The sequence below is a fragment of the Vigna radiata genome, chromosome 8, assembly GCF_000741045.1.
Source record: "Vigna radiata var. radiata cultivar VC1973A chromosome 8, Vradiata_ver6, whole genome shotgun sequence".
Taxonomy (NCBI): domain Eukaryota; kingdom Viridiplantae; phylum Streptophyta; class Magnoliopsida; order Fabales; family Fabaceae; genus Vigna; species Vigna radiata.
Genome location: NC_028358.1, coordinates 12,814,142 through 12,827,603, shown reverse-complemented (window position 1 = coordinate 12,827,603; position 13,462 = coordinate 12,814,142). Strand labels below are relative to the sequence as shown.

General features: G+C 35.9%; 1 protein-coding gene across 1 annotated transcript; it reads left to right on the top strand.

The window, feature by feature from the left end:
- The first annotated feature begins 2,450 nt into the window (after window positions 1–2,450).
- On the top strand, window positions 2,451–3,575 carry LOC106770248. The gene is made up of 2 exons (XM_014656064.1): window positions 2,451–2,740; window positions 2,834–3,575. Exons 1-2 carry the CDS (start codon window positions 2,451–2,453, stop codon window positions 3,573–3,575), a joined length of 1,032 nt encoding a protein of 343 aa, XP_014511550.1.
- Window positions 3,576–13,462: the final 9,887 nt, after the last annotated feature.

The following is a 13,462-nucleotide window of genomic DNA, read 5'->3' as shown; positions in this document are numbered from 1 at the left end:
TAAAAAGGGTGTTTTCTTTTATTTCTTCATGGTTTTTTAGTATTCCCACTCTAATTTTGTTTGTGATACCCTAATTGTTATTCAATTAATTAAGGTTTTACGCACAATCACTATGTCAAAACAGGTTTTTTATACCAGTTAAAAAAAGTTTTTTCATACCAGTTTTCATGTTAGTATAGAAGTAAGGGATATAAAAAGTTTTCATTTTCTTATACCAGTTTTACAATCCGTATAAAAAATTTGACTTTTTACACCGGTTCTGTTTGCACTATGTATAAAAGTTTGATATTTATACCTAGTATTCTAGGATTAGGTATAAAAAAGTCGTTGCATTTATATATGATGCTGTTATAACTAGTATGAAAAAACAAAACATTTTATACCTAATATATATGACTTGAACGGATGTAAAAAATGACGTTTTTTTTTAAATATTAGATTTGTATGCACTATTATCCATATTGAGACATAATTCAATCTCAGAATACAGTTTAAATAATTAATAATGAATAAAACAATCAATATTATTTCTATTAACACGTCAAAAATATAATATTTACTCAAGAAAGTTTCTAAATATTAACTTGATTTTCCTAAATATTACGAAAAATTAAAATGATTCAACTACAATAGTAACAAATTCTAACTCATAATAAATTCACCGTGAAACGAGTTATTTTTGTTAGACAGAAATACAAAAAAAACTTTGGAGATTACATATAAATATCTCACTTTCACAGAATTTAGTACCGCCTCACATTTAAGAGGCACTGACATCCACACTTTTAAAATAAGGTGTAAATATCTTACTCTTAATGGTTCTGGCAAGAGATTTTCAACGGAAATATTAGAAAGCTCTAGCTTCAAACCTGATTCCCTTGCAAGAATTTTCACCTGTAAAACCACTGGAAATCTAAAATCAAATAAAAATAAGAAAAAAGTTAAAGAGAATTCAATTAATTAAGAATTAAAAAGCTATCGTGAATAGAAATAGCACTATCATCATCCCGAATGGTCTAACTAGTCATAACTTTCTTTTATAAATATAAATTATACATTTTGAGATTTGTATTATCCATATAAATTATAGACAGGACAAAAATTTGGAAAATTTCTTATCTACACGATGTTCTAAGGTCAACTATCTACAACACATTTGATATTGTTTAAACTAACATAGTTTGGTTGAACTTGTGTTTTAAATATTTCACTGTTTTTTGGCATCTCAAAATTAACTACAAATTTGAGCTTGAAATAAAATGCATGATAACTTTACTTAATACATACGAAATATGAAATCCAGCTTCTGCAAAATTTTGAGACATGTTTAATTTGAAGAAATGAAACTTCCAAGCATCTCTATCGAAAGTCGTGAGATATCAACCTCATGAAGCATTTTATACATCATAGGGGTGACAAGAAAATGGTGCAGCCTGCATCCCTTGGATATGTCAATAGCATACCAAGTGATAGAACTGTACTTTCAACAAATAATAAATTGATTCTGTAATGAGATTATTATAGTCATTATCTCTCATCATTTTATTGGTCTATTTGAATTTATGTTTAAAAAAATATTTGAAACAAATCAATCATTGACTGACATATATACATTGTCAAAAAATTATCAAAAAAGAGTAGTTAAAAGAGATTTTTTCTTATTTCAAAAACTTTATACCTGGTCGCTTAGTGGTCAATCAGTGTGCTTCCAATTAATCTAGGCCTAATAATACCCATTGCTATGGTGGTTCTTGAGAGATAAAGTCTCGAACCAGACAGAAAAATAATAAAATTATATATATATATATATATATATATATATTAAATTTATTACGTTGTTTATTATATAGCATAAGTTTTCGGTTGAAATGTCGGATCTAAAATATTATAATTATTATTTTATATATTATATAGCGTTAATATATATTTTGTTTAGGACTTCGGGTATACAAGATTACAATGTTATATATATATATATATATATATATATATATATATATATATATATATATAATATCAACATTACTCTACTTTCCACAACCAGATTTTATTTTAGAATCAAGCATACATCAAGCTAACATATGTCTACATATTATCTTTCTAATTTCAAATATATTTGAATCGAGTATTAGCTGTAGTAATTCAAATTCGTGTAATGCGTCGTTAGGACCTTATGTTTCTTTTCTGTTTTTTGTTATTTGTTTCTGCATGTATATAAACCATGCAACTGTAGTTTTTTTGTAACTTTTCTCATTCTATGCAATACATCTTTTGTTTCCCACTCTGTGAATTTTGTAAGGTTGCTTCTCGTGTGTTCCATTAATGGTATCCAGAGCCAAGGTTCTAATACCTAGGGCGTATGTGTGTTCTTCTTCTTTGCATTTTCGTAAGCTGCTGTGGTGGTTGGTGTCTCTGGTGCTTATCAAGAAGGTTGCTCTTGGTTTGTTACTATGGCTGCTGATCTTTCATCGTCACAATTTCCAATTCTTACAAACAAGAATTGGAATCGATGGAGCACCCAGATGCGGGTGGTGTTCCGTGTGCAAGGTGTCAGTGGCGTTATCGAGAAGGCGGAGGCAGACGTTACTGGCAAAGAAGGACAAGAAAAAGAATTCAAGCAGAAAGATGATAAAGCGCTGATGCTTATTCATCAATGTGTGGATGATGCACACTTCGAAAAGATTCAGGAATGCTACCACCGCCAAGGAAGCATGAAGTATTTTGGTATGATGCTATTCAGGTGTAGAAAAGGTTAAGAAAGTGCGACTCCAAGCACTCAGAAGTACGAGCATCTGGAATTGGAGGAGGGTGAACGAATATGTGACTTCTTCAGCAACATTATAACGATCGCGAATCAAATGAGAGCATGTGGTGAAGAGGTTACGAATACTATGATCAACGAAAAGATCATGAGATCGCTACTAGAGATGTTTGATCATATCGTTGTTGCTATTGAGGAATCAAGAGATGTTAGCAAGCTCAAGATAGAGGAGCTTCAAAGTTCTTTAGAGGCTTACGAAATGAGGAAGCATGAAAGAAAGTCTAAACGTGATGATCAAGCTTTGAAAGTTAAGCATGTGAAAGAAGAAGAGAAGAAGAAGTTCAAGAAATGGGAAGGAAAACCAAGAAAAGGGAAGTGGAAGAAAGAAGGACACAATGTAGATAATGAAAAACTGGACAAAAAGTCTGATATGAGCACATCTGATTCCAAGGATAAGAAACATTACAAGAAAGGTTTGAAAAAGAAGAAAGATAAAAGGAATATAGAATGTTTCAATTGTCATAAATATGGCCATTTTGCGTTTGAATGTTTTCCAGAAAAATCAAAAGAAAAGAAAAGCAAGGAGAAGGAAGCACATGTTGCTGAAGAAGACTCAAACACAGAAACAACGTTAACTCTGATGGTGATGACTGCTACAGAATGTGCGAAACCATTAAACACAAATTGGTATCTTGATTCAGGGTGTTCAAATCACATGACATGCAACAAGGAATGGCTTGTCAATTTCAATCAGACAAAGAAGAGTAAAGAGAAATTCGCTAATGATAGTACATTAAAGGTTGAGGGCACATGAGATGTTGTCATCAACAGAAGAAATGGGTCTCAGGTATTGATTTCAAACGTGTTGTATGTACCTGATATGAAGTGCAACCTTCTCAGCATCAGTCAATTAGTTGAAAAAGGCTTTACTGTGATTATGGGCAACCAAAATCAGGTTGAGTTATATGACAGTAAAAACAGATTAGTCTTGGTTAGCAAGATCTTTGATAATAGAACATTTCAAGTTTGTTTTGATGGGGCCGAGAATGTTCAATGCCTATCGGCTGTGAAGAATGAGGAAAGCTAGAAATGACATCTTCGATTTGGACATTTAAACTTCAGAGACTTACAGAGGCTTAAGGAAAGGGCTATGGTAACAGGTATGCCATCTATCTCCTTACTAGTTGATGCTTGCAAATCTTGTTTGGCAGGCAAACAACCCAAAAAAGCTTTTTAGTCAGAAATAGAGATGAGGTCAAAAGGATGCTTAGATATCGTGCATGCAGACATTTGCGGTCCACTCGATATACCATCACTAGGTGGAAACAGGTATTTCATTACATTTGTAGATGAGTTCAGTAGAATGTGTTGGGTCTATGTGATCAGACTGAAGGGAGAAGCGCTTGAAGTTTTCAAGAAATACATTGCAAATGTGGAAAGAGAAAGCGGAAAAACTCTGAAGATTCTTAGAACTGATGGTGGAGGAGAGTTTACCTCTCATGCTTTTGAAGAATTCTGCCAGAAGAAAGGGATAAATCATGAAGTCACTGCTCCGTATACCCCACAACACAATGCTTTGGTAGAAGAAAGAAACCATACCATTATGAATACAACAAGGTGTCTGCTTAAGGGAAAGAATGTGGCACTCAATTTCTGGGCCGAAGCTGTGACGACAACTGTGTATCTTCTCAACAGATGTCCAACAAAGCGAATCAAAGGAAAAGTACCTCTTGAGGTTTGGACAGGTAATACTCTATTTGTAAGGCACTTAAAAATATTTGGTTCTCTTGCATTTGTTCATGTTGCAGATCAAAGACGCACTAAGCTTGAAGACAAAATATTCATGGGCTATCATCCCACTAGAGCTTATAAGCTCTACGACCCGAGGAAGCAAAGAATGGTCATCAGTAGGGATATGCTTGTTTTAGAAAAGGAATCATGGAACTAGGACAACATGCATGAGAATCAAAAGAAGATTCTGATGCAAGGAATTTTTGATGAGCATGAAGAAGTAAGAACAGAAGAGGAATCTGAACTTGAAAATGCTTCTGATAAGAACAATAGTGTAAGAGTTGAGGATCAACGACCAAAAAGACAGACCGTGAGATCGTCAAGGTTTTTTTGACTATGAAGTGTATTCAGACTCAGCAATTGATGAAGAAGGGAGTTTGATTCACATCGCGTTAATGGCAGAGGCAGAACTTGTGAGTGTAGAAGATACACTGAGACAACCTGTGTGGAAAAATGCTATGTTGGAGGAGCTAAATTCTATCGAGAAGAATAGCACGTGGCGTCTGGTTAATCTCCCACCTGGGAAATGCAACATACGTGTCAAGTGGATATTTAAGAGGAAATTAAACCCAGGATGTTCGGTGTCAAAATACAAGGCACGCCTCGTTGCCAGAGGTTTCTTGTAGAAGAAAGGTATTGATTTTGACGAAGTCTTTGCTCTAGTAGCAAGACTGGAAACCATACGCGTGGTGATAGCAATTGCTTGTGCTCGAAAATGGCGGATCTACCAACTCGACATCAAGTCAGCTTTCCTCCATGGTGTGTTGGAAGAGGAAGTGTATGTTCAACAACCTCCCGGGTTTAAAGTGAAAAATGAAGAGAGGAAGGTTTACAGGTTACAGAAAGCGCTGTATGGACTGCGCCAAGCACCCAGAGCTTGGAACAGAAAAATTGATTCTTCACTGTTGAATCATGGTTTTGAAAAATTCAAGGTGGAGCATGGTGTCTACGTGAAGGAAACATCAAAAGGTAATATGTTGATTGTTTGTTTATATGTAGATGACTTACTTGTAACAGGATCAAGACTGGAGGATGTAAATGAATTCAAGAAGAACATGAAAGATTACTTTGAAATGACAGACCTAGGAGAACTGTATTACTTCCTTGGGATGGCGTTCACACGGACTGAAAAAGGCCTTATTATGCATCAACAGAGATATGCGAATGAAATACTTAAGAGGTTTCAAATGCACCAGTGCAACACAGCTCAAAGCCCCTTGGAGGTGAACTTGAAACTTGGAAATGATGAGGCTGAAGAAGAGGAAGATACTACGAAGTACAAACAAGTTGTGGGCTCATTAAGATTTTTATGTAACAGCAGACCTGATTTGGTCTTCAGTGTAGGTTTGATAGGGAGATTCATGTGTCAACCAAGGAAGAGTCACATGGATTCTACCAAGCGTATTCTCAGATATATCAAGGGCACCACTGGTTATGGAATATTGTTTCCTTTTGGGAACCAGGAAAGCTGCTTGAGGATCACAGGTTTTTGTGATTCAGATTATGGAGGTGACACTGTCGAGAGAAGAAGCTCGTCTGGTTTCATCTACTTCATCAACGAGGCACCTATCTCATGGTCATCCAAGAAGCAAACACTTGTTACTCTGTCCAGTTGTGAAGCAGAGTACGTCGTGGGATGCCATGCTTCTTGTCAAGGTGTCTGGCTTGAAGAATTGATGTCGGAGCTAAGGATCGTCCTTGAGAACCCTGTGGAGCTGAAGATGGATAATACATCTGCCATAAACCTTGCCAAAAACCCGGTCAGCCACGGGAGGAGCATATATGAGATGTGTATTGTAGAATTACCCGGTTAGCCAAGAACTGGATGGTTGACCATCCAGCAAGAATATGACTGATCGGTCTGGAACAATTATTAATTGACAATTAATCTGAGTAATAAAAACTATTTATGGGCAATTAATGAGAATAATAGTCATTGGTTGGAAATTAATAGGAATAATTAAAGTTATTTGTTGTTGCTCCTCTTTATTACAATATTATTATGCAAAGTCATTGACTTGAGCGTGTGCCTTTGACTTGAGCGTGTGCCTTTGATAGATACCCTCCCACACGACTTGGATAAGGAGGAGAGAGAGAAAAACTTGGATAATTGAGAACCATCAAACAGATTTGAGTGCTTAAGGGATCTTAACACCTTATCTGAAACATTTTTTACACTCACCGTAGGGCCCGAGCGGCATTCCCTTGTGATCACAAGGAACCATATGGACAAAACAATGGAAAATACTTGCTTAATCGCCTAACCCCAACATTGTCGATGTGTAACGTGCTCAACCTTGGCATGATGGTCTTGCACAACATACATAACAACTTGTTCCATGTACTTCGTTCAAGCCTTGCAAGCATGGTCAATTATCTTGGACTTTCAGCCTAATCACAATCTAATATTGCAATAATTTTAATCATTCCCAATTTTCTGAAGCCGCGAAGTTCTTTGCGTCCTATTATTATTTTCTCTGTTGCATTGCTCATATTCAATTGGTATGCCCGCAAGGTTCGTCAAGCATAACAAACACTATTTAATAGAGGCATACCCAAAAACGGATTCATTATCCTCATTATCAACGAATCAATATATCCTTTACCTGCACCCATAGGATCAACAAAGCAATAAGAAAGATATCGACATTTTCAGCTTAACATCACATTCATTCCATAATCAGATTCTTTTTTCTCCATTTTTAATCCCATCATCCTCATCAAATTTCATCCATCAACCTCTACCAAAGTATAGTTAGCCATTGAGAAAACAAAGTACAACACATCATTATCATCAGCATGCCTGAAAAAGATCAAGAGATTTGATCTGTGTCTACAAAAAATTGTTGCTGCTGCGGCCATGGTGCAATAAATAATGCGCTATTTGATCTCTACCTGTTCTGTAGCACTTGAGCGAATGTCATTCTTCGCCACCATTTCATCATCAAAGATCTCAAATTTCCACTCGGGGTAAGGCAAAGGTTTTTCCTTAACTGTTTTTCCTTCTCTCTTCTTGAGTATGTCTTTGGATAAGGCAAAGGTTTAGCATACTCTTTTTCTCTCAATTTTTCAACTTCTTCTTCTCTCTTATCACCCTCATCATTTTTTTTATTCATCATATTTTTTTCTCTCTCTCCATCTTCCTCTTGCTCACTCTTTTTTTCAACACTCTCTTTTTCTACTCTTCTCTCCTCTAATACTTTCCCACTTCTGGTAATCATTTCACATGCCTCCCTTTCCCCCCTTTGATCAACATAGAACACACTACTCTTCACAACTTTCTAAAAAGTCTCTTCAGAATCTATACTCCTTTGTATAGGTATGAATTGAGGCTGCTCTGAACTCCTTGAAACTGTTATCATCTCCTGTGGCAGGACAAATAATTTTTGAATAATTATCTCCAGTTGCTGAGCAATTATCTTATTCTGCTCCATCATAGAACTATAATCCTGTGATTCAAGAATTTTCTGAACAACATCAGCATTTTCATTTTGTGTTTCTTCATTATCTGCCATACTTTCAATCAACTCATAGGCCTTATCCTCAGTTTTCATTTTGATATCCCCTCCGGCTGCAACATTTAACATCATCTTTGATTGCATGTGTAGCCCTCCAAGGAATGCAAGAACTATGGTCGTCTTATCAAACCCATGGACTGAGGTCTTCCTTAACAGGCTTTTAAACCTATCCCATGCTTGCCCGAGAGTCTCTTTCATGCCCTGTTTGAATGATGAAATTTCCAGTCTTCCCTGTGTAATTTTGGACTGTGGAAAATATTTCTTAACAAACTTTTTAGCCACAGTCTCCCATGTAGTAAATGTCCCTTCAGGGAAAGAATTAAGCCATGTCTTAGCATTGCCTCCCAATGAGAACGGGAACAAGCTAAGCCTCACTCTATCATCCGATACACCTGCCATCTTTACTGTATTGCATATTTCACTAAACGTTGTCAAATGGTCATAGGGGTTCTCATTTGACAGGCCGTGAAACTGGTTGCTTTGCACTAGGTGTATAAGTGTTGGATTCATCACCATGTTGGTCGTTTGATCCGTAGGCATGGCTATGCTGTTAAAATGGAAAGGGCCAACCGCATTTGATTAGTCTGCAAGAGTGCGTCTTGGAGGAGTTCTTTCAGCCATCTCCTCTGTTCTTCTAACTGGTGAAGGCGATAGTAATTTGTCAGGGGAAGGAAACAAATCCCTAGATGGGGGTCTGACTCTCCTTCTTCCCCTTGCCTAGCTTAAGCCTTCAGGAAGAGATTGCGTATTTTTCTTGCTCCTAGTATGTCTGAGCTCCTGCTGCATGCACAAGAAACACAAACCCTAGTAGCACTTTTTTATATAAAAAAAAATAAAAAGATAAAAAGATATAATCAAGTAAAACTTAATCAGTTTACGCTACTAGATAAGTTAAACCACGAGTCCCCGACAACGGCGCCAAAAACTTGTTAAGCCACTGACAAGTGTACCAGATCGTGATCAAGTAATATAATTGGTAAACCCAATATCGTTCTTCCCAAAGGACTCTTAGGCCTTACTTTTCATGTAAACGGATTGCGTAAGACTTGAGTAAAGAATTATGTGAGTAAATGGATTGAAGCTATAGCATGTCCAAAGAATGATGCCAATACAGTGATTAAATTCTTGAAAAGGCAAATCTTCTCACGTTTTGGAACCCTTAGGGTACTTATTAGTGATGTGGGTCTCATTTTTGTAATGCTCAGCTTGCTAAGGTACTTAGACACTATGGGGTGAAACATAAAGTGGTTGCACCATATCACCCACAAATGAATGGTCAAGTTGAAGTTTCCAACAGGGAAATTAAGAGGATATTAGAGAAGACAATTGCTTTTTCATGAAAAGATTGATCACAAAAATTAGGTGATGCTCTTTGGATAAAAAGGACGGCTATGAAGACTTCCATGGGTTATCAACTTTTCAGATGGTATATGGGAAAGCATGTCACTTGCCAATAGAGATGGAACACAAGGCTTTATGGGCTTTGAAATTTTTAAATTTTGATCCTCATGAAATTCAAAGCAAGCGAAGAAATCAGTTGTTAGAGCTTGAAGAGATGCAGTTACATTCATATGATTAATTTAGGAGCTATATAGAGAAGGTGAAATTTTATCATGATAAAAAGCTGATAAAGAGAGTCTTCACTCCAGGACAGCAGGTGTTATTATTTAATTCACGGTTGAAGTTATTTCTTGGAAAGTTGAAATCAAAATGGTCGGGACCTTTTGTGATAAAGCGTGTATACCCAAACAGAGCTGTGGAATTGGAGACTACAGATAAGGGTGATCAACAGAGAAATTGGGTGGTAAATGGTCAGAGGCTCAAACACTATTTGGGAGGAGAAGTGGAGCAGTTCTCCACAGTACTGATGTTGGTGGATCCATGAGGTTCGGGTCAGGCTCGTGACGTTAAACAAGCGCTTTTGGGAGGCAACCCAGGTTTTATCTCTTTGAATTAGTAATATAGGTTAAGTTATGTTTGTGTCTATGCTTGGCTTGTACACTGATTCAGATAATGGTTCAATTTTATTGCATGATGAGTTAAGTGAGAAAGCATTTGTGTGAGGTATTGAGCTTCAGAGTTTTATTGTTGTGTGCACTGTTCACAGGGAATCATGAATGATATTGACTTAATCTTGATAATTGATTGAATTGCTTGTGTATGTCATATGATCAAGGCCATGCTTGGAAAGCCCTTACTTAGCCAAATTTTCACCTAAAGAATTTTAAATGATATACCCTTTTTGAACCTTGGCCTTAAACAATATGAAAACCCTTATTTGAATTGATTTACCTTGAGTTGGGTTGAGAATAATTATTTGTGTTGAAAAGGTTCAAGTTTGGGGTTGTATGGGGAAAGTAAAAGGCAAAAGAAAAAGAATTGAGTTCAAAAGATGAAAAAGAAAATGCATGAGAAAGAAAAGAAAAGAAGAAAAGAGAAAAAGCATGTAAAGTGAACTCAATGTAAAAAAGGGAAGAAGTTGGGAATGAGTGAGATTGGTTAAAAAAGAGTGTGCTTGAACTTTGAATGATGATTTAATCTCTCTTAACTCAAAGATTTTGTATTCCAGAAAAACCAATTTTCTTGATAGCCCAGCCACAATACAAGCCTTGGAAAAAGTCCTTGTGATGACATGTGCATGTGAAGATTTTGATTGTTTTAGATGAATGACAATATTGTTTTATGTGACATGTGACAGTAGAGAGTAGAGTGACCTCCTTAACACTTGAGTGATTGAGTGAAACACTTGCTTGGTGAGAATTGTTAAATCCATGTTTAGATCTATGCTTAGTTGATTGATCATTCATGAACAAAACATCTGTTGAAAAAAGATTGATTATGTGAACTAAATTGGATTGAAAGAATGCATGCATCTTTGTAGGATTCCACTGAAATCTGAATTGTATAATAACTTGTGAGAAAAAGGAATTTTGAAAACTGTGAATGATTTGATGAAGAAGTGGAAAGCCAAGTTTTGTCTTGTTTGCTTGAGGACAAGCAAAGTTCTAAGTTTGGGGTTGTGATAATGGTCTAAAAACCATTATTTTCATGCTTAAATTTGATATTAAAACACAACCTTTATGGCTTAGAATGAGCTTTAAATCAAGTAAAACACTTAGTTGGGTCTTGTGAGAGTCAAAAGTTGGTTTTAGAGATATTATGCTTGTTTTACATTGTTTTGCAGGGTTTTAAGGTGAATTGAAGATGGAAGTGAAGCAAGGTGGACTTAGACCCATGAAAGAAGGAGAAAAATGATGAAAAGAAAGGTCAAGTGAGCCACTGAGCGCCATAATGGTCTGCTGAGCGCTTAGAGCGATTAGAGGGAAACCGCTCAGCGGCAAAACTGATCACTGAGCGGTCAAAGCGGTAAGAGGGAAACCGCTGAGCGGTGAGCTTAGGCGCCTGGGCGGTTGTCTGTTTTTATTAGCTAGATTCTAAAATCTTTTTGTTATCTTTTTGGGCTTATATATAGCCCAAGTGCGAATCAAAAGGGGATTCTTTTGGCAGAGAGAAACGTCTAGAGCTATTCCACACACCTTGGAGGAGATTTCTTGGATGCTTAGGCTCCTCTTCATTAAATCTAGGGTTTGCTTTTCCATTCTTTCATTATTTTCATCTAGTTTCACCATGACAATGGTGAACGAAACCCTTTGTTGTTGGGGAACAATGTAATCTTTTGAAACTCTCATTTATCCAAATTCTTATTTATTTCATATGCTTGTCATATACTTGTTTATCAATTNTTGGGTTCTCATCTATGCTTAATGCTTTTATTGTTTAACTCATTCAGTAAAAGTTGTTTGTCTTTATTGATACGGGGACGTACGGTAATGTCATTAACTGGTGAGAAATTCTTTGATTATGCTAATACCACCTAGGGATAAAGGTAGGACGATCAATTGTATTTTGCTTCAGTTCACATTGCATTATTGCTTACTAGGGGAGACTAAGGATAACAAGCTGGAAATTAATAATAGGCTCTTTTCACCAAGGGATTGGGTTAAGGGTAGGCTAGAAAGTTTGCATGGCAATTGGATAAATAAGTGAAGTATATAAGAAGAGTAGATACATGAGAGTGGATAAGATGAAATTGTAAACCCCAACAACACCCACTACAAGAAAAATTGCAATTATCTACAGCCGAAATCCGTATATAAGCCCAAAAATCCGTATATAAAATTTGGTTGTATACGGATTATATACGGACAAAAATCCGTATATAATACCCTCGTAGCTAAATTTATATACGGAAATATCCGTAGATAAGTTATATACGGAAATATCCGTATATAAGTTATATACGGATATATCTGTATATAACCTATATACGGATAATTTCGTATATACGTTATATACGGATACTTCCGTATATAACTTATATACGGATATTTCCGTATATAACCTGTATACGTATATTTCCTATATACGAATATTTCCGTATATAAGTGTTTTAGATGTTTGCACCGGATTAAATATTCCCACTTCATTCCACCTATTGAACATTATAATTCCATAAACAAATTTAATGAGTTGTTGAACATTATAATTTATAAGCACAATTTATAACCAGAATTCATAAACACAATGCATAATAAGGAGACCTGGACATTCATTATCATATCTAATATAGAATTCTATTCCCAATCATCAAATTATATTTTCAGTGAACAAGTTTGCTCCATTCATAGCATTCATATCAACCTTATGCATGCCTCTCTACTGTTATTGCTTCTCAAACTGAATTGTTGACTATCGGGCAACAACAACAAGATTCTTATCCATAAGCATGAATATAATGCAGAAACAGTAGCAAAATAGTACTTGGAACTAGAATTTAAAAGCAGAAATCACTAGTCAACATTCAAATCAAAGCTATAAATTTGAACGATAAATGGAATCAAATGCTGGGAACAAATTTCTAGTGATTAACATGTACTGTTGAACGTAAAAACAAATTCGAAATTAAGTGTTGTAATGAACTCAGTTGCAGAACTGGTATTTAAAAGTAACATAAATTGTAGAATCCATCTAAAATAGAATTCCAAGTTGAATTAATTCTCACTAGGCTTACTCTTGCAAGCCAATGGTCAATGGACTAAAATATCTAATGCATATGATCATTTCCATCTTCTGGTGGTGGTTGCTGGTTTGGAGCTTGTTGGTTTGGAACTTGCTGATCTGGAGCTTGCTGGTCATTGGGTGCTTCATTTTGACCTTGAGAATTTTGAAAGTTTAAAAATTATTGTGTAGTTGTGGCTGCTGTAGCTGGAAGGAATGGGAGGAGGACACTAATAAAGCCTTGAACCATTTGAAGCTGCTGGCCATATTATTGTAACTGCGATTTAAGATTATCAATTTCTTCTGAATTTGGATGCGGAGTGGAAGAAGATGC